Here is a 17,590-nt window from a genome sequence, read left to right on the forward strand (position 1 = left end):
AAAAGCAGATAATAAAATGGGTAGTTTACATCCTAGGAGTTCATTCCAGGTCCTATGCCCCTCCTCTATACCTGGTCTACCAAGGATAAGCCTCAGATTCTTCCCTCTGCCCACTTTGCAGGCACAACCTACCAGGCCCTTGACTCCTGGAACCTCCAGACTGCCCCCGCCCCCAGTGTCCAACCTCTCCCACAACCAGCCCTAAGAAAGAGGCAGCAGAGGCCTGGGGAAAACATCGTTCTTATGATTTATTACAACACATTGTTTCAAATACAAAAGGAGGGATGGGAAAGTGCAGCCTCATGGGGAAAGGTCCCAAGGGGGAAGCTGGCACCCTGGTCTTTGGGCAAGGGACCAGCTACCTCTCCTATACTGGACTTTCCAGAAAACAACAGGAGGAGCCAGGTGCATTCTGGGTCATTCCAGTGCCAGGCAGTGACCAGATATGAGGGGTAAGAGAGCAAGAGAGGCTCAGGAGGACCCTATATCCTCCACATGTTGGACAGTGGATGAAAAGCCACCAGGGAAGGCCTATGCTCCACCTCTCTCCACCCTGTATCAGAGCAGGCAGCTGGGACCTTATCCTCCATCTTGTCTGCTCACTTTAGGGTGACCAGGGCCATGAGGGAGAACAGAGACAGACTGAGGCTAATGGGCCCCATGTGTCCAGGATAGATGCCATATCTCCACAGAGAGAGGGGAGGGACCAGACCCAAGGGGGATCTTCAGGGTCCGACTGGTGGCCACATACTACTATCTCCTGGACAGCAGTAGGGTGGGGGCAAGGAGGGGGAAGCCAGTGCATCCTCCACACCCAGGGTCACCTTAGAAATTCAATGACAGACAGGAGGGAAATTTACATAATTAATAATAATAATAATTAACCAATAATAATAATAATAATAATAAATACTTAAACCTCTAATCCATAGATTGCAAATACAACAATATCTTATTTTCTCAGGGATCAGGACGGGTGGGGTCAAGAGAACTGCAACAGGACTTTTGCTTAAGGAGAATGACAGGAACACAGGGTAGTGGTCAAAAGAACAAACAGAAGGACACAGCAAGGGAGGTGGGGTAGAAAGGTGCCACCCCAGGTCTTTCTCCAGGACTATTACCGAGCCCCTGGCTTCTTCCTCGAAGGACAGCCCCACTCACACACTTGAGGAGCTCTTAGGGCAAGAACCCTTATTCTGCCTCAAACCTTTGGGTCCCAAATGATCCAAGAGGATATTCAGCAAGGGTGGTTGGTACTTTTCTCCTGTCCTTGCTTCTAGATTGGCTCTGAGCCAAAAAAGAAAAAGAGAAAAGAAAAAGAAAAAAAAAAGCCACCTTCGGTGGAGGCTAGAATCTCATCTTGAAGACAGTGGGAAAGTACCCTGGGAAGGGAACACACAGGGGGACTCTCTCCTGAGAAGCCCCTGTGGGGATGGGGTAGTCACCAAGGACTTCCCCAGCATCTCTGTGTCTAGATGGGGTATTTCTCTGCTTGGAGAGAGTTCTCCCAAAGCTGAGGATTCCCACTTCCTGGAAACCCACGTGCTTGGTAGGTGCTTGACTCCATCTGTAAGGAGGCCTGCTCCAGAGGCCCCTCAACCTGCAGGTGCACCTGAATTCCAGGTCCTTCCAGGGGCAGGAAGAACCTAGAAGGAGAGCGTGAATCTACTCCCATTTATACTGGACCCAGAACTCCCCTCTGACCAGCAGAGCTAGCCCCTGCCAGCCCCAGCTAGCCTAGCTGCCCCTGCCTGCAGCATTGGGCACTACCCCAGTCCATGCTGGGGAGTCTAACTGGGCTTCCCAATGGGCAAGAGCATCTGCAAAGGAAAGAGAGACTCCTCCTCTGAATGGCCTCCTGGGCCCTTTTGAGGAACTGGATCTCACTCTTGCAGGAGTGTGAGCTCTTTTGTCTACTCCATCCTTGCCTTGGGGGCTACCTCATCTGGCTCTCAGGAACCCCCCCCACACCTCTTGTCCAAGTCTCCCTGAAAACTCTGGTCCATTGGGCCCAGTGCCCACCAAGACCTGCCAAGGAACATCCCTGGGGTAATGGACAGGCAGAGAGGATACCCCTATGCCACTAAGACTTGGCAACTTGAGGTGTGTGTGGGGGGCTGCTAGTGGGGCCTTCTGCAGGGACACTATGGTCTCCCCCTCCCCTTACCTATCTATGGCTTTGCTACAGAGCCCAAGACATGAAAGACAGGAGAGGAGAGACCAGGAGAGGAAGGAAAGGAAAGGCAAGGGGTCTGCGGCTCAGTTTGTGGCAAATAAGGGTTATCTTTCTCCTTTTCCCCCTTTTCTTATGTAAAAAGTGCAGGAAAGCTGGGCAGCTCTTTGCAAGGTCAGTACTATTTCCAGAGGGGAGGGGGGGGAAGGAGGGGCCCAGGCCTGTCAATCCAGTTTGGGATTGAAGGTGGCCTCATATTGCTTAGAAACCTGTTTCAGTTTAAATATCAGACAGTAAAAACAGAGCTTGAGGACTGCCCCGCACAGTTGCCAGATCACTAGCTTAAATAAATAAAAAATTGAAATATTTACTTCTTGATAAAAATTGCAGTAAAACCATTTACCTTTCTGTGTGTTATATATAATATATATTTATACCTGGCCTAGCTGGAGCGGGGGCTCAGGGACTCTTGAAGGGTCACGATACTTCGATGACCTCCACACTACCCGAGAAGCTGGCTTGCTTGCCTAGAGCTGCCAGCTCCTCGCCGCGTGCCCGCCCCTCCACCATGCCCTCTTCGAACTCCATCTGGCAGCTGCGCCTCTTGAACTGTGTATCTGAAGCAGGCTCCTCAGGCCAGCCGGTCCGCACGTCCCGGGGTTCAGCCCGCAGCACCTCCCGCCTCCGCAGGTCGCTGCTGCTACTGCTGCTGCCGCCGCCACCCGGTCCAGGTGCACCAGCACTCGCCCTGCCAAAGGCAGAGAACACGGCGCCCGGTCCCTGAGCGCCCTCCGGGCTGAAGCACCAGGGTCCGTCCGGCGACGGTGTGCCAGGGGAGTCCAGTGGCGGCACCCAGCCCCCGGGGCCAGCCGGCTGGCCAGGGCCGGGTAGTCCGGGTGCCGACAGGGCCGAGAGGCCATGCCGCGGAGTCTGCCGGGCCGTGTCTCCAAAGTTCAGGCCCAGGCCATGAGCCGGGGAGCGGGCCGGAGAACTGGCTGGGGGCCGTCGCCGGCGGGGTCGTGGACGCCCCTCTGGAGCAGAGTCTGGGCTGTCCGGACTGGGCGAGGGCAGACCCAGTGTTCCCCCAGATGGGCTGTCCAGCTTGCAGAGCTTTGGAGCTTCGCCGGGGTCCGGTGGGCCGGGAAAGTCAGGCCTCCTGCTGGGTGCATAGGCTGACTTGATGTCCAGGGAGAAGGAGCGCTTCAGGCGGTTGGTGTCCTGGAGGCGGTCAGAGGAGAGGTGCAGGCCACGCAGGCCCTGCTGCAGTGCGCTGGTGGCTGGAGCTGTGCTGGGGATCAGAACATCCCCTCCAGCACTTGGGCTGGCCTCCTTGGCTGCAGCGGCTGCCTCGCTCCCAGTGGCAGCGCTCTCTGAGGTAGATGGTGGCAGCCGGGGCAGTGGGATACCTGCTGCCGGGCCCATGAGGGGCTCAGGGGTCCCCAAGTGAGGTCCATCACTCTGCAAGGCAGCCAGCAGCTTCAGACTCCTCTCGTACTCCAGCAACTGGCCCAAAAAGTTGAAGTTGGGAGAGATGGAGGGGCGCCGATCCTTTACAAACCTGGACAAGCAAGAGAAATTTGTCAGAACAGGCTTGTGCTGATTTTCCCCCTGTGCCTTGAGGTACCCAAGCTTTGTGTTGGGTTCTGGTTTTTCCTCCCTGCCAGGGCAGTAGTGGGTGGAGAGAGGAAGGGAGGGCAACACTGTTAGCCATTGGTTGTGGAGTTCCAGGTCCCTAGGACGTGGGAGGGGAGGAGTACCTGTATGCGTCGTCCGAGGACATGCCCATGGTTTTCATAATGTAGGCGATGGCGATGGTGGCAGAGCGAGAGATGCCAGCCAGACAGTGAACAATGACTTGGCAGCTGGACAGCTTGGCTTTATCTGGGGGCAGGTGGATGGTGGAGGACCAGGTGAGGACTGAGATTGCACTATTTCTCCCTGCCCAAGGTTGGCCCCTACCCTCCCTATGGCAGACGGTGAGGGTGACTCCCCTCTGCCCACTCTTCCCTCGAGCCAGCCTCCCCGTCCCATAGAGACAGACACACCCTCCCCTCCCCTCACCAATGAACTCAATGGACTTGTCCAGCCAGGGCAGCAGCTTTTCACAGTAGTTGTCGTTGATGGGGATGCGCATGAAACGGCTCTCACAGATGAAGTCCGGCTTAGGGCAGGAGTTGCTGGCATTGAGGACATAGCTTATTCCATTTTGGGTCATCAGATCCTGGAGGGATAGGAAGATGGGTCAGAATGGGGTAGCAGAGAAAAGCAAAGCCCCTAGAGGAGGAGCCGAGAGTCTCAGTCTCTCTCCTCCCTCCCTCCCTCCCTCCCTCCCTCCTCCCCCTCTTTCTGCAGAATAGAAGGACTTTAAAGTCTTGTGATGCTCCTGAGCCTTAGATTTTGTTCAGGATCTTGCTATATGGGAAAGACTGGCCCCAGGAACCCCTTCTCACCTCAACCATTGATTGAGCCCACTGATCGGTATAGGAAGGATGGCTGCTGCAAGCCACACCTACAGACTGCATTGGGCTCCTAGGAATTTTATGGTTGCCTGGGCGGTGCCTTCATCCTTTCCCCTCCTCGCCATTTTTAAAACATGGGATTCTTTCAGAGCTGGCCAGTGGCCCAGTGACAGAAGCAGTTTGGCATGTAGGCTTCCAGCGCCCCACCACAGAGGAGTCCGGGAGCCTGCTCTTCCACCTAGCCTCACTGGGTTCCTCCCTGGGCCATGCTGTGGTCCAGTGTGTTGGGGCTCTGGGTCCTCCTGTGGTCCCACCCCATACTCATCTATCACCTGCTCTTCCCTTCACACTACCTTAGGACCCAATTCCAGATCCTGCCTCTTTACACCATCAGTGGTGCCACATACCCCCCCCACCCCCACCCCCGTGCACTCACCTTGTTCAAGACATCTTTCTGAGAGCCCAGGTAGAGGTGAGGCAGGATACGGGTCAGGCCCACACTGGGCACAGGCAGGCAGGGCTGAGAGAGGCTCATGGATGGTAGGGTGGCAGGTTTTCCCTCACAGAGGCCTGGGAAGCAGGAGGAAAAGGTGGCGAAGCCCCCTGTGGGAGGAGACACAGAAGGTTTTTAAGGAGGCTGGCCAGCCAGGGCAGCAGAGTTCCTCTGGGCTTAGCCACACCCTGTGGACCCCAAGCCCAGCCCGCTTCTAGCCTAGCACCTGGACTCTTGCTGGCAGGCTACTTGCCCTTCTCTGCAGCACTGGGGGCTGTGCTGCTGCCCATTGAGAGCAGGCACCTACGCCCACATTCCTCCTCAGGCTAATTAGGGACCGGCTCAGGGGCATGGCTTTGATGCCCATAAATGTGGGGTTAAGGTGGCCTGTCAGTACAGCACATGGAAACCAGGCAAGGGACAGCTCAGACCTTATCAGGGGTCTCTTATTCCCCAGGTATGGCAAGGCAAGTTCTTTCTCAACCCTTGTACATCACTGGCCTGGGGCCAGGCTGGCACTTAGCCTCTCTCAATGCTGATGCAATCCCTCCCTGACTCCAGTTGGCTGGAAGCCACAGGCCTGGACTCTAGTGCCAGGCCTGGGAGGAAAGGGCTTCTGAGGTGGGGCCTCTTTGGGCATGACATCACCTACTAGAATTGCCATAGCCCACAGGGCATTTGTGGTTCAGCCATGGCTCCAGTCTACCCAGCAGGAGATGACAGAGAAACAGGGAAGCCTGCACCCAGGGGACAAACAGCTTGCTCCCTGTTGCCACTGTTTAGATACACCCAAGATCGAGACTCTGGGCTAGGGAAGGAAACCCTCCCACCATTTTGAGATACCCAAGCTGGCTCCTCTGGTACATCTGACTGAGTGACCTCAGTCAAGGCATGCCTCTGGCCTCAGTTTCCTTATTTTGCCTGTCATACAGCATTGTTGACAGACTCAGAAAAACACAATTATAAAGAGGTAAAAATAAACCCAGCCACATCTAACCTGGCTGGGGTTCATCCAAAAACCAGCTCTTAACATGGTGAGGTGAGCTCAGCAGAATGGGACTTCCTATACTCCGTGATGCCAATTTCTGACAAGCAAGTGAGCTTAGTTTCTGGTCTCAGTCACACCATCCAAGCACAGGATGCCTGGGCTAAGACCCAATGTGTCTCATGGGAGAAAGTGAAGATAGGGTTCTGGGCGCGTGTGTGTACACGTACGTACACACATACACAGACAGACAGACAGACACACACACACACACTGCTTTTCCCAGTCTTGAAAGAGGCAGGTGCTAGGACCTGGATAATCTCTAAGAATAGGGAAGCTTCTACCTTTGCCTTCACACTGGCCCAGCTCATAGACAGTATGCACAACCCCTCAACCAGTATATCTGATGTATTGCTCCCTACCTCCTCAATGAAATCTTATCTTTGGTGGCCTTAGAGGAGAAGGTGGTACTAGCAGCAATGCTGCAGCTTACATTCCAAGGGGAGGCTGAGCTGGGCACTGTGACCACTCACGGTTGGCCCTAGAGGGATGGTGCCTCTGCACAGCCTCTTCCATAGATTACAGCCCCATTTGTCTTCTCGTTACTTGGCCAGAAGCCTGGGTCTTAGTCTTTCCTTCACAGCCTGTCCAGAGGAGGAATTCTACCAGAGACCCCTGTCCACCCTACCCACAGGAGGGAGGTTCAAATGTTTCTGCCAAGTATAGTAACCCCAGCCTTCTCAGAACCTTAGAAAGTTCCCAGGCTGGGCTGAGGCCCTTACACGCCCTTCTAGATTCCTTTTATGGACTCTATCCACCTCAAGGCCTGAGGCTTCAGGTATTTGGGGGGCTCTCCCAGGCTATGTGAGTGGCTGGAAATGGGGGTACCAAGGTTGAATGAGTGCATCTCAGCTATTAGTAAGTCTCTGGGAGGCCTAGAAAATGCTCTGACCATCCCTGAAGCTCTTTCTCCTATAGAACATTCCCATACACAGCCTCTACCCCCTGAACTTGGGAGGCCAGAGACAGTGCCATTATCATGCCTGATATTTACAGGGAGACACATATAAAATCATGCATTTCTTTGTGCAATGAACTTGGCACGGTCCAGCCTATAGATGGTCAGGTTTGCTTTGGTCTGATTACAGCCATCTCTACCCAACAGAGTCTGGGACATGTCAGCATCTCCAGGCTTCAGAGCCTGTTTGTTTCATAGCTGTGACATCACTGGCTCACATTCCACAATGATAGTACAATGACAGGTCACAGCAGCTTCTAGCTAAGGGTCTGCCTGCTGTTTAAAAAGCTAAAGCCCCTTCCTCCCTCCCCCTTTCTCTAACAATGCACACTGTGATGGCTAATTGCTAACTCGACAGAATATAGAATCACTCAGGAGAGGCTTCTCTGGCAAGCTTGTAGAGAGTTATCTTGATTATGTTCATTACTGTGGGAAGAGCCATCTTAGTTATGAACATAGCCATTCCCTGGGCAGAGGATCCAGGATGGTACAAAACACAAAAAGTGAGTTGAGCAGCAGCCTACCCACATCTGCAGTTCTGTTCCCGATTGTGGATGTGATGTGATCAGCTACTTCAGGCTCCTGCAGTCTTAATTTCCCCACCATGATGGCTATACCCATACCGGGGAGCCAGATAAACCCTTCCTCCCTGAAGTTACATTTGATTAGATTAACACAGCAGCACAAAGAACTAAAGCATACTGAGATCTAGGTTAAAACTCTTCCCTAATAAACTCTAACTTTACTTGTGGAAAAAAGGGACTAAGTTCATTACCCTCTGTGGTGGTGTGAATAAAAATGGCTTACAGGCCCACAGGGAGTGGCACTATTAGGAGGTGTGGCCTTGTTGTTGGAGGAAGTGTGTCACTGAGGGCAGGCTTTGAGGTTTCAGATGCTCAAGGCACGCCCACTGTCTCACTCTTCCTGCTGCCTGCAGATCCAGATGTAGAACCTCTCCAGCACCATGTCTGCCTGTGTACTACTCTGCTTCCTGCAGCATTTCCTGCCATGATGGTAATGGACTAAACCTCTGAACTGTAAGTCAGCCCCAATAAAATATTTTCCTTTATAAGAGTTGCTGTGGGGGCTAAAGAGATGGCTCAGAGGTTAAGAGCACTGCCTGCTCTTCCAAAGGTCCTGAGTTCAATTCCCAGCAACCACATGGTGGTTCACAACCATCTGTAATGGGGTTTGGTGCCCTCTTCTGGCCTGCAGACATACACACAGACGGAATATTGTATACATAATAAATAATTTTTTTTTTTTTAAAAAAAGAGTTGCTGTGGTCATGGTGTGTCTTCACTGCAAAAGAAACTCTAACTAGCCAGGTGACCTTTAATCCCAGTACTTGGGAGGCAGAGGTAGGTGGATCTCTGTGAGTTCCAGGACAGCCTGGTCTACAGAATGAGTTCCAGGGATAAACGGAGAAACCCTGTGTCAAAAACAACAACAAACAAACAAACAAAAACCAAAACCAACCTAACCAAAAAAAAAAAAAACCCAAAATACAAAACAAAACAAAAAGAAACCCTAAGGCACATCCCCCTAGAAAATACCACTGTGAGGGTACCGCTTGGGTTCTCAGTACCCTCTCCTTATTGCCTTCACTGGCCATCTTCCTGAGCTTCCTGTGAGCACTAGCCAGAGGGTGATGTTTAAAGAAGGCCTGGTCTCTGTTGTATTTGGCCAGGGGGCCAAAGAGCTATGTGTGTGCTGCTCGGAAGTCTGCTTCTGATTCTACACTAACTCAGCAGGGGCTGGGCCAATGTGTTGCCACTTTGAGTCTGTCTCACACTGCCTTGACCAGGAACTCCACCCCCCACCCCCCCCCAGCAAACTTGGCAAGACAGACATCTAGAACTGCAGAGGGGGCTGGATAGAGCACAACCAGGTCCAGATGAATCCTTTGGGAGGATCCCAGCCCAGGACTTCTTCAGCCTCCAAAATTGTCCTTGCCCCTTGCCCTTGGCCCAAGAGACAGAACCTGCTAGATTTTGAGCTGTCCTGCTAGGGCCAGGAAGGGCGCTGCTCTGGAGCCCTTCACATTTTCAGAAGAACCTCATGCTTCTGTTCATGACTAGGGTGGTGAGTTAGATACAGGAGGTATTCCCATAGGCCTAGTGAGCTTATAAAAAGGTCCAAACTCCTCTTCCTCCGAAACTAAGCCCAGAAGGCTAGAACTATGGTACAGCTATGTGGCTCCTGGTTCTAAGAATTCTCAAATGCACAATAAATTATGACTCCTACTCTGACAGGCTCATCATCTGCACCGATACCAGAAGTGAGGTGCATGTGGCTGATACCTCACGGTACGTAGACACACAGCTATCCTTTAACCATACTGGCCCAGAGCATGATGCTACATAACTCAGATCCAAATAGACAACTCACCCTACCCATGATACTGAGCCTCCAAACCACTCGAAGCCCCTCAGGTTGGCTTCATCTACCTAGTAGTCTGGCTAAAGCCGTCCAGGCCTTCTCAGCCCTCCCTCTCCGGTTGGGCTAGATGTCATGGTGCTCATGGGATTTCGGGGCCATTGAACTGGTCTGGCTACCTACCCACTTATTCCACTCCATATGCAGCGGGTGGGTGTGGAGGATACTCCATCAGCTCTGTGCTATGCAGAGGCCACCAGCATGGGCAGAGGGCATCAGCAAAGGGCCTAGATTCCAGCCGGCCGGAGTAGCCCACTCCAGCAGCTATTTAGGAATCTAGGCTGCCTCTCGGGGAGGTAGAATCTACAAAAGCCCTTTCAGCCGCGGCCTGAGGGTGAGTGTGTCTAAGCACATGGTGAAGAGTGGGAGTACGAGACATGAGTCAGCGGGTGTGTGTGACTCTGAGTAGGGACTAGAGGCCAGCTGGCCAGACTGCTTTTGGAGCACAGGTAGTCCAGAGAGACACTCTGCTGATCCCTTAAGTAGCAGCCACGATGGAGTAGTGAGATGACCTGTGGCCAGCTGGTACCTTGTCTGAGTAAGGTCCCTGCTATGTGACCAGTTCTGGGATAGACTGAAGTTTTCAGGAAGTAAAGCCTTCACTTCCTCTCCTTGAGACAGAAACCGGTTGTAGCCTGGGTCCCCGGCTCCCTCGCTACCAAAAGCATAGTTTTGGGGGAGCTCCTGCTTGTCTACCTCTTCTGCTATTGCAGGCAGAGGTGGGTTTTGAGAAATCTAGAGGCCTTAGGATCCTCCTACTGTCCCAGTAATTCTGCTTCTCCTCTGACACTTCTAGTCCTAGCGAAGTGCATGGGGAGGGGTGTTTGGAAGAGGAGGTATATCCCACAGCCCTGGCCCATTCCCGAAGTTCACCTGTGAGGATGGCCACACTGTCGAAGCAGCCGTCCAGCTTGCTGAGCAGGATGGACAGGAAACTGTCTGCTGCCAGCACACTGGCATCTCGTGTACTCTGGTCATACACTACCACATCCTGTGGTTCTGTGGCATCCACCTAGGGGACCATAAGGGCAGAAGTTAGGCCATTTGTAAGATCAAGGTGCCAAAGGACAGGAGGCAGGGGCTGCTGCCATTCTCCTTCTCACTCCCGTGGCTAGGCAGAAAAAAAAAAAAACCCATGGCTCCACCATCAGGCTTTGCACCAGACAGGACTAGGGATTGGGGGTGGCTCCTGTTCTAGGCAGCCATGCCCCTCATGGATAAAAGTACCAGAACTTGAAATGTTAAAGAATACAGGTAGGTATAACGGGGCCCCAGAGAGCACATACACAGAGCCTGGGCTGGCTCCTAGGCTTCCTAGAAGACCAGTATCTCTCTTTTCTTTTTTGCTGCCCCCCAGCCCCTGATGGAGAAACTAAGGCTGTAACAGGACTTCCCTCCCAAATATCACAAGGTCAGGAGGCAGAAACTAGGAGCTGGGGTTCTTCCTCTCTCCCCACTATGGAGGCCTTAGGGCCAGATGTTGAGGGACCTTTTGCTCAGACAGGCTGATGTCCCTGCCTCCCAAGCACACTCAGCCTTTAAGCCAGCTGAGCTGTCAACCCCAGGCCGGATGATGTCATCAGCAGCCAATAGGATTACACTCTGGCTGAAGTCCTCGCTGGGGGTGATTAATCACTGGATTCCCTTCATTGGCACCACAGGGAGCCAGCTCTGGCCTTGGAGTGGGGGACTCCCGACAAGCGGCACCCCACCTGGGTTCTCTCACTTCATAGCTTGGATGCGGGCAGTTTGGAGACTGGAAACTCTCCAAAGCCTTGGTTCCATTGGCAGGCCCTCTAACCCAAAGGAGGTGGGAGCAGTTGGTGCTATCCCAGGCCACACACACTCCTGGATAGGTTAGTCCCTCTCCAGCCAATGCACTGGATAGACCTGGGGAGAAATTGGTCCCTTCCTCCATGGAAGGAAGTTCCTTCTTGGGGGTCGCAGAGAGCATTCTGGGTCACTGAAGACTCTGAGAGGTGGCAGGAGGAATGGGGAAGCTAGTGAAATGGTCTGACTAGTATAATCCCCTTAGTTACTCCCTCCTGGCCTCACTACAGTCAGAGTGGCCAGACCCAGCTGTCCCTGTCCTCAGAAAGCACCAGCCGACTGCACCTATGCTGGTCTACCCTCTGTGCAATCCCACTTCCCATATCCATTCAGCAATTCCTCCCTCTGACCCTGCCTTGAAGATGGGTAGACAAAGGGGCTCCTCCCCCACTTCTAGAGGAAGGTCTCACTAAAGGTGACTGCCCTACAGCACTCTCAGCTGTGACCCCCAAAAACCCAGTTTGGAATTAGGGGACAGAGAAGGGGATGAGCTTCATCAGAGGACTCTTGGGTACCAGGTCGAGGAGCTCCAGTTTCCTTCAGAGGTGACAAGTGCGTGCTTGTTCAGGAATGGTCAGCCCCAGGAATTATGGATGCAATGGTGGGACACAGGTACCTGGCTGCGTGTCGAGGGCTGGATGAGCTCAGCAATGGTCACTTTTCCCTGCTGAAGGCGCCGCTTCACTAGCTTGGAACAGCAGATATTCACAGAGCTCAGCACATGGCAGCTGTTGTATTCCACGAAGGACCGACTGTCGATGACCAGAGGGCCCCCAGGCCCGCCACGCAGCAGGCTGGCCAGTTTCTTGGCATCCATCACCTTCCTCGGGAGCCGATCCCCAGCCATGGTGGGGTGGTAGGCAGTGGGGAGGGTGACCCCTGAAGCGAGGAGGGCGTGGCCTTGCAGCGTTCTGGGTACCCTAGTACATGGCGCTGGACCTGAGGGAAAGGTGATTGGTCAGCAGATGGCAGGATCTGAGTAGCTACAGCTGACCCCTAAGCGGCTTCTCTGTTTGGCAGCTGGCATGTCCTTTGGGCCCTTCCTTCTGGATGGATGAATGAACACCTTACCCAGTAGGGTGAGTGCATAGAAGAGACCCTGACTACCCCCTACTTCTGATGTAAGGCTGAGGACAAATAAGGACCCCAAAGGAGGATTCTTTTTTCTTCTTTTTTTTTTTTTCCGAGACAGGGTTTCTCTGTGGTTTTGGAGCCTGTCCTGGAACTAGCTCTTGTAGACCATGCTGGTCTCAAACTCACAGAGATCCGCCTGCCTCTGCCTCCCAAGTGCTGGGATTAAAGGCATGCGCCACCACCGCCCGGCCCAAAGGAGGATTCTTTTTTTTTTTTTTTAAATATTTTATTTATTTATTATGTATACAATATTCTGTTTGTGTGTATGCCTGCAGGCCAGAAGAGGGCACCAGACCTCATTACAAATGGTTGTGAGCCACCATGTGGTTGCTGGGAATTGAACTCAGGACCTTTGGAAGAGCAGGCAATGCTCTTAACCTCTGAGCCATCTCTCCAGCTCTCAAAGGAGGATTCTTATTGTGGGCACTGGTGTGCAGCTATCTAGAACCTCTGTCCTATTGGTCTCTGTATTTTCTTCTTCTCAGAACCCTAGGGTACAAAGCTTGTCTCTCTGCTCTTTTTCCAGCTGGGGATTCTCCAATCTTGCCCACTTTCTTGACACAGTGCTGCATGGCCAATTCCTTGACTCCATCTCCAGGAAAGGTTCTTTAAGCTCATCATCTGGATGCTGGTATATAGGAGGGCAGGACCAACCCCCACACCCCATTCACGGGCTCCTGGAGGCTGAAGGCCAGGTGCTTGGGAGCTTCTGTTGTGTGCTGAGGTTGGTGCATTCCACCCATTGCACAAAGGGATGGGGGCTGTCAACTCTAAGATGAAGATTGGGTATACAGGATGCTTGGAACTGCTGGGCCTCCTGTTTGACCCTAGAGGTTCTTGGGCTGGGGAATGTGTGAAGGAACTGGAGAGAGGTGGCATCAAGGGACCTAGAAGCCCTGTCAAGCAGACTTGATGCCCCTCATCTGTCAGGTGCTGTCTCCCCTGCAGCCCCCACCACACATGCAGTGTCAGGACAATGAGTTTGCCTTAAAATGGGAAAATTTGAGGCTGGAGGCAGTGGGAAGTGAAAGAGTACCTCCGCCATCTAGCCTCACACATGTAGTGGGGTAGGAAAGAACTTAGCTCTTTAGACTTGAGCCCTCACCTGGCATGGCCCATTCCCAATCCTCCCCTGCAGCCAGGGATTCTGGGGTGAAGTGTCCTCTGGCTTTCCTGGGGCCCTATGGAAAGCCTAGATAGAGCTGCCATGCTGGTGCAAGGGCACAACTTCCAGGACCTGGGCAGTACACAGTCAGTAGGAGCTTTGGGGTACTAATCCCTGATATCCCAGCCCCCTCTGCAAGCCTTCATTGGGGAGCCAGGCCTGGACCAGTCACACAGAGGAAGCTCCACAGAAAATAAACTACTTGTGTAAACGGTCCTCTGTCTGATGAAAGAAGTCTGATTTAACGCCTATTTTAGCTGTTTGGGGACATTTCCTTGAGCTCTAACCAGAATCTTGCATAAGGGAACAACAGGCTAATGGTTAGGACCCGGGTCAGAGGAAGGAGCAAGCCCTCCCACTAGCAGGGCTGAACAATAAGTCTGAAAACCCAGGTCTTTGAAAGGACCATAGTGCAAGATGCTGGGGCACAGAGGGCCTTTGCTATTCCCTTGGCTCTGCCCCATAGTAGTTTCCGCGTCCTCCCAGGTAAGTGGGACGGGTTAAATGCATCAAGAGAAGCATAGAGTGACTAGTCTGGGGAGCTAGAAAAGATGCAGCCCTAGTCTCTGCAACAGCCCTTGAACTACCCTGAGGGAAGCTACGCTGGGGGTGCACCCTCTGAAGACCTTCATCACAGCACCTCTAAGGAGCTGCAGCTGAGGATGGCAGGGAAGGGAAGCCTGAGAGCCTGAGAGGAAAGGGCAGGGGAGATCTGGTTGGTGGCAGGTGGGATGGGGGCAGCTTTGCTTAGGCCTGTTACCTGTCCCTTCCTCTGCCTCCCAGGGAATCCTGAGAACCGGAGCTGAGCCCCATTAACCATTACAGTATTGTTATTTGCAGCGGAGGGGGACTCATTAGCAAGTTAGCACCTCCGATGTTACCATGGCAACAGCAGAGGTGCCAGGCAACGGCAGCTCCTACTGCAGCAGCCACTAAGCAGGCTGCTCCGCAGATCAGGCAGGTCTCCCTCTTCTACGCTCCCACTCCTCCATGGCAGGTGCCCAGTAGTCCCGACCTATCACTTAAGGACAGCAACAAAGCCCCTTATTCCAGCCCTGTCCTACTTGTCTCTAATTCCCAGGACCCAGTCCCACACTGCACCTCTCTAGCTCCCTGTTCCTCTGAGACCATCGGTATACTGCACTGCGAAGATTTGGATGAACCCCCTCACACAGGTGCTGGTCTTCAGTAGCACTTCCTGACAGCATCTCTTTGTACCCTCACCCTTGGCTTCCTCAGTTTTGGGCATCAGGCCTAGAATTTACTGGGGCTAGAAACAGAGATACAGGGGTCAATTCTGAGAAGGTCAGCAGGGCACAGAGAGACCAGGCAAAATCTGAGCAAAGCATATGCTCTCAAGTACTCCCTGCCCAGTCCTTCCCAGGGAGAACAGCTATCGGTCTGCTCTTCCAGAGCCTTGAATGGGGTTGTGGGTGGTCAAGGACCCTCTAAGTAGAGGTTGTAGACCTTCATCAAAGGATTTTGAGCCAGGAGGCAAGCATTCCTAAGTCCAAAGTCAGGAGGAGGAAGCCTCTCCTAGGCATGCTTAACCAATGACCACGGCCCTCAGGGAAGTCTCAGACAGCCCCCATTGCTGCAGGCCAGGTCCACAGCCCAGCCCTTGTGGCACAGTTTCCTGGGCACAGGAACACATCCCTCTGCACACTGGCAGATGCATGCCATAGTGACAATCCATCTTGTCCCTGAGTACAATTATACACGTGTCAATGTATCCATCTGCACATACATACAGCATTACAGTCTCCTGGAGAGCAAGACTGACGTATACAGTTGCACATGCATCCTTGTCTTTTGTATACCAAAGCTCCTGGTGCCCATATACCAAGCGCCAGTCATTCACACTGGGGTTTCCACACAGCATGTTCCAGTTCCTGAGTCCTTATGTGACCAACCAAAGCTCAAGTCCCCTGGGTGGCATCCTTACCAAGCTACTTCTTTCTCAGTGCCTAGTAACAAGGAATTCCCTCCTTCTAGAGATGGTTGCCAGGACCATCAGCCTTTGTAAGACTGGGTCCCTCCCACAGTGGTCTAGCCTGAGCATCCTTGCCCACAGTCAGGCAGCTCTCAGGAAAGAGTCAGCAATTAGGGGCCCAAGATACTAAGATGCCAGCTCACTGTCACACAGGGCACTTCTGGAGCCTGGCAGAGGCCATCTCCGGTGAGAGGGAGGGTGTCAAATGCTCCTGCATGGCAATTGAGCCCATGGCTCCTCTAGCCAGGCTCCCCTGCACCAGGGGGCAGAAACATTGTCTCAAGCAAATGGCCAGGCCAAGAAGAGACAGCCTGAGTGAGCTGTGGTCCTGAGAGCTCCAGCCAGAGTTCTTTGGTTCGCAATGGTTGTTAGGACCACAACATAACTATTTCTTCTGTTGTGGGCTCAACTTCTGTCCCTGTTTTCACTATGAGCTGCAATCTGAGTCACTCCAGATCCACAGATGTACCCCACCGAAACACCTGTCCATTTGAAACTTCTGGGCTGGGACATCAGCCCAAGAAGAGAGATGCTGCCAGGAGCCCTAGACACATTGCCTAGAAGCATCTTCCTGCATCTATATTGAGTCCCTGGAGGTAGCCTCAACTCTCCCCAAGGGCACAGGGCAAGAGGGAAAGAGAACCTGCCCAGCAACTCTCCTGAGGTCCCTAAGCTGACTGCAGCAGTCAGACATAAAGATGAACCTACAGCTCCTGCTCACATGATCTGCTCATCTGTAGCAGGTGCTTGTTAACCAAGGAGTGGATGCACAGGGACTCTGACCTCCTCGAGCAGAGCCTGGCATCCTAGGCTACACTCACCTACCCAGCTACCCTGGGGGACAAGCAAGTGTGAGGATGGGTCTACAGGTCACGGAATTTCCATTCTGAATCCACTCCCACAGTGAAAGAATCTATGCCTCTGGTCTGAAGCACCCCCATTCCCACCCCAAGCTGCACAACAGAGCATTGCAGATGCCACACTGATCCCCCACCCCCATCACTGCATCACCAGAGCTCCCATCTCTCTGCTGCAGAACGCAGCACACCCTGCCAACAAGGAGTCAAAGGCAAATTTACCCAAGAGGTTGGATTTAGTGGAATCTGGGCCTGTCTTTACCCCTCCACCTGCAAGGATTGGCCCACAGGTACCCGTGGCGGCTGACTGGCCGCTCCCTCCCAAGGTGGGCAGATAGGACAGGGAGACAGGCTGCAGGAGGCGGCTGTACGGGGCCCCTCCCCCAGCATCGCGCTTGCCGCCTCTGCGTCGGGTAAGGATGTTCTTTATCCGCAGAGGCCAATGGAGCATCCCGAAGTGGGGGTGACCTGACAGCTATCAGAGAGCCGGAGAGGGGGGTCCTAGGTTCTCCCCTCCAGACACGGAGCCTACCACAGGCCTGAGCCGACCTTCTGGCGTTGGAGGTTTCGCATCTTGCCGGCCGCCGGCTGCTGCCGCGGACGACCTTCTCCTATTCTGGCCGCCAGCGGGGGCGCCTTGTAGAGGCTCTCAGCGATCTGTGCTGGATCTCAGCCCTCCCCCACGAATCCCTAGGTCTCTAATGTACGGCTCTCCAAATAAGAAGGAATGCGCGGAGAAAGACAGCTCAGGACGGACGCGGATTCGCAGCGCGCGCCGTACGCAGGGCAGAGTCACCTATCCATTCTTCGATGCTCCAAAGAGCCTACTGCAGGGCGCTCACCCGGTGAACCTCCAGCACTCCCAGGGCCCAGCTCCGAACCGAACCGGTGCCCGCGCCCGGCTCACCTGGCTCTCGCTTGCCGTGGGGGTGCCCCCGACGTTGGTGCCGCGCTCAGGGCACCCGTTCTGTCACGCCACCCATGGGCCCGTCGGGGGCCCGCACAGCCGGGGCAAGGGCCGGAGAGGCGCGCGGGGCGCGTCGC

At 53.6% G+C, this 17,590-nt stretch overlaps 1 protein-coding gene across 2 annotated transcripts in view; it reads right to left on the minus strand.

Annotated features, from left to right (window-relative positions):
* Positions 1-228: 228 nt before the first annotated feature.
* Dusp8 (dual specificity phosphatase 8) overlaps positions 229-17,590 on the minus strand; it is an 18,224-nt gene continuing 862 nt past the window's right edge. The window contains exons 1-7 of one of the 2 annotated variants that reach the window (XM_005351539.2): positions 17,454-17,584; positions 12,014-12,336; positions 10,441-10,579; positions 5,069-5,235; positions 4,235-4,394; positions 3,931-4,054; positions 229-3,731 (exon numbers count right to left, since the gene is read on the minus strand). In XM_005351539.2, coding sequence (XP_005351596.1) covers positions 2,651-3,731; positions 3,931-4,054; positions 4,235-4,394; positions 5,069-5,235; positions 10,441-10,579; positions 12,014-12,244 — 1,902 coding nt within the window. In that variant the 5' untranslated portion in view covers positions 12,245-12,336; positions 17,454-17,584 and the 3' untranslated portion in view covers positions 229-2,650. Of the gene's footprint in view, positions 3,732-3,930; positions 4,055-4,234; positions 4,395-5,068; positions 5,236-10,440; positions 10,580-12,013; positions 12,337-17,453; positions 17,585-17,590 lie in introns of those variants that run through there. The other variant, XM_026781271.1, reaches the window with a different exon arrangement.

Source organism: Microtus ochrogaster, chromosome 8 (genome assembly GCF_000317375.1).
Source record: "Microtus ochrogaster isolate Prairie Vole_2 chromosome 8, MicOch1.0, whole genome shotgun sequence".
In the NCBI taxonomy this organism is placed as follows: Eukaryota; Metazoa; Chordata; class Mammalia; order Rodentia; family Cricetidae; genus Microtus; species Microtus ochrogaster.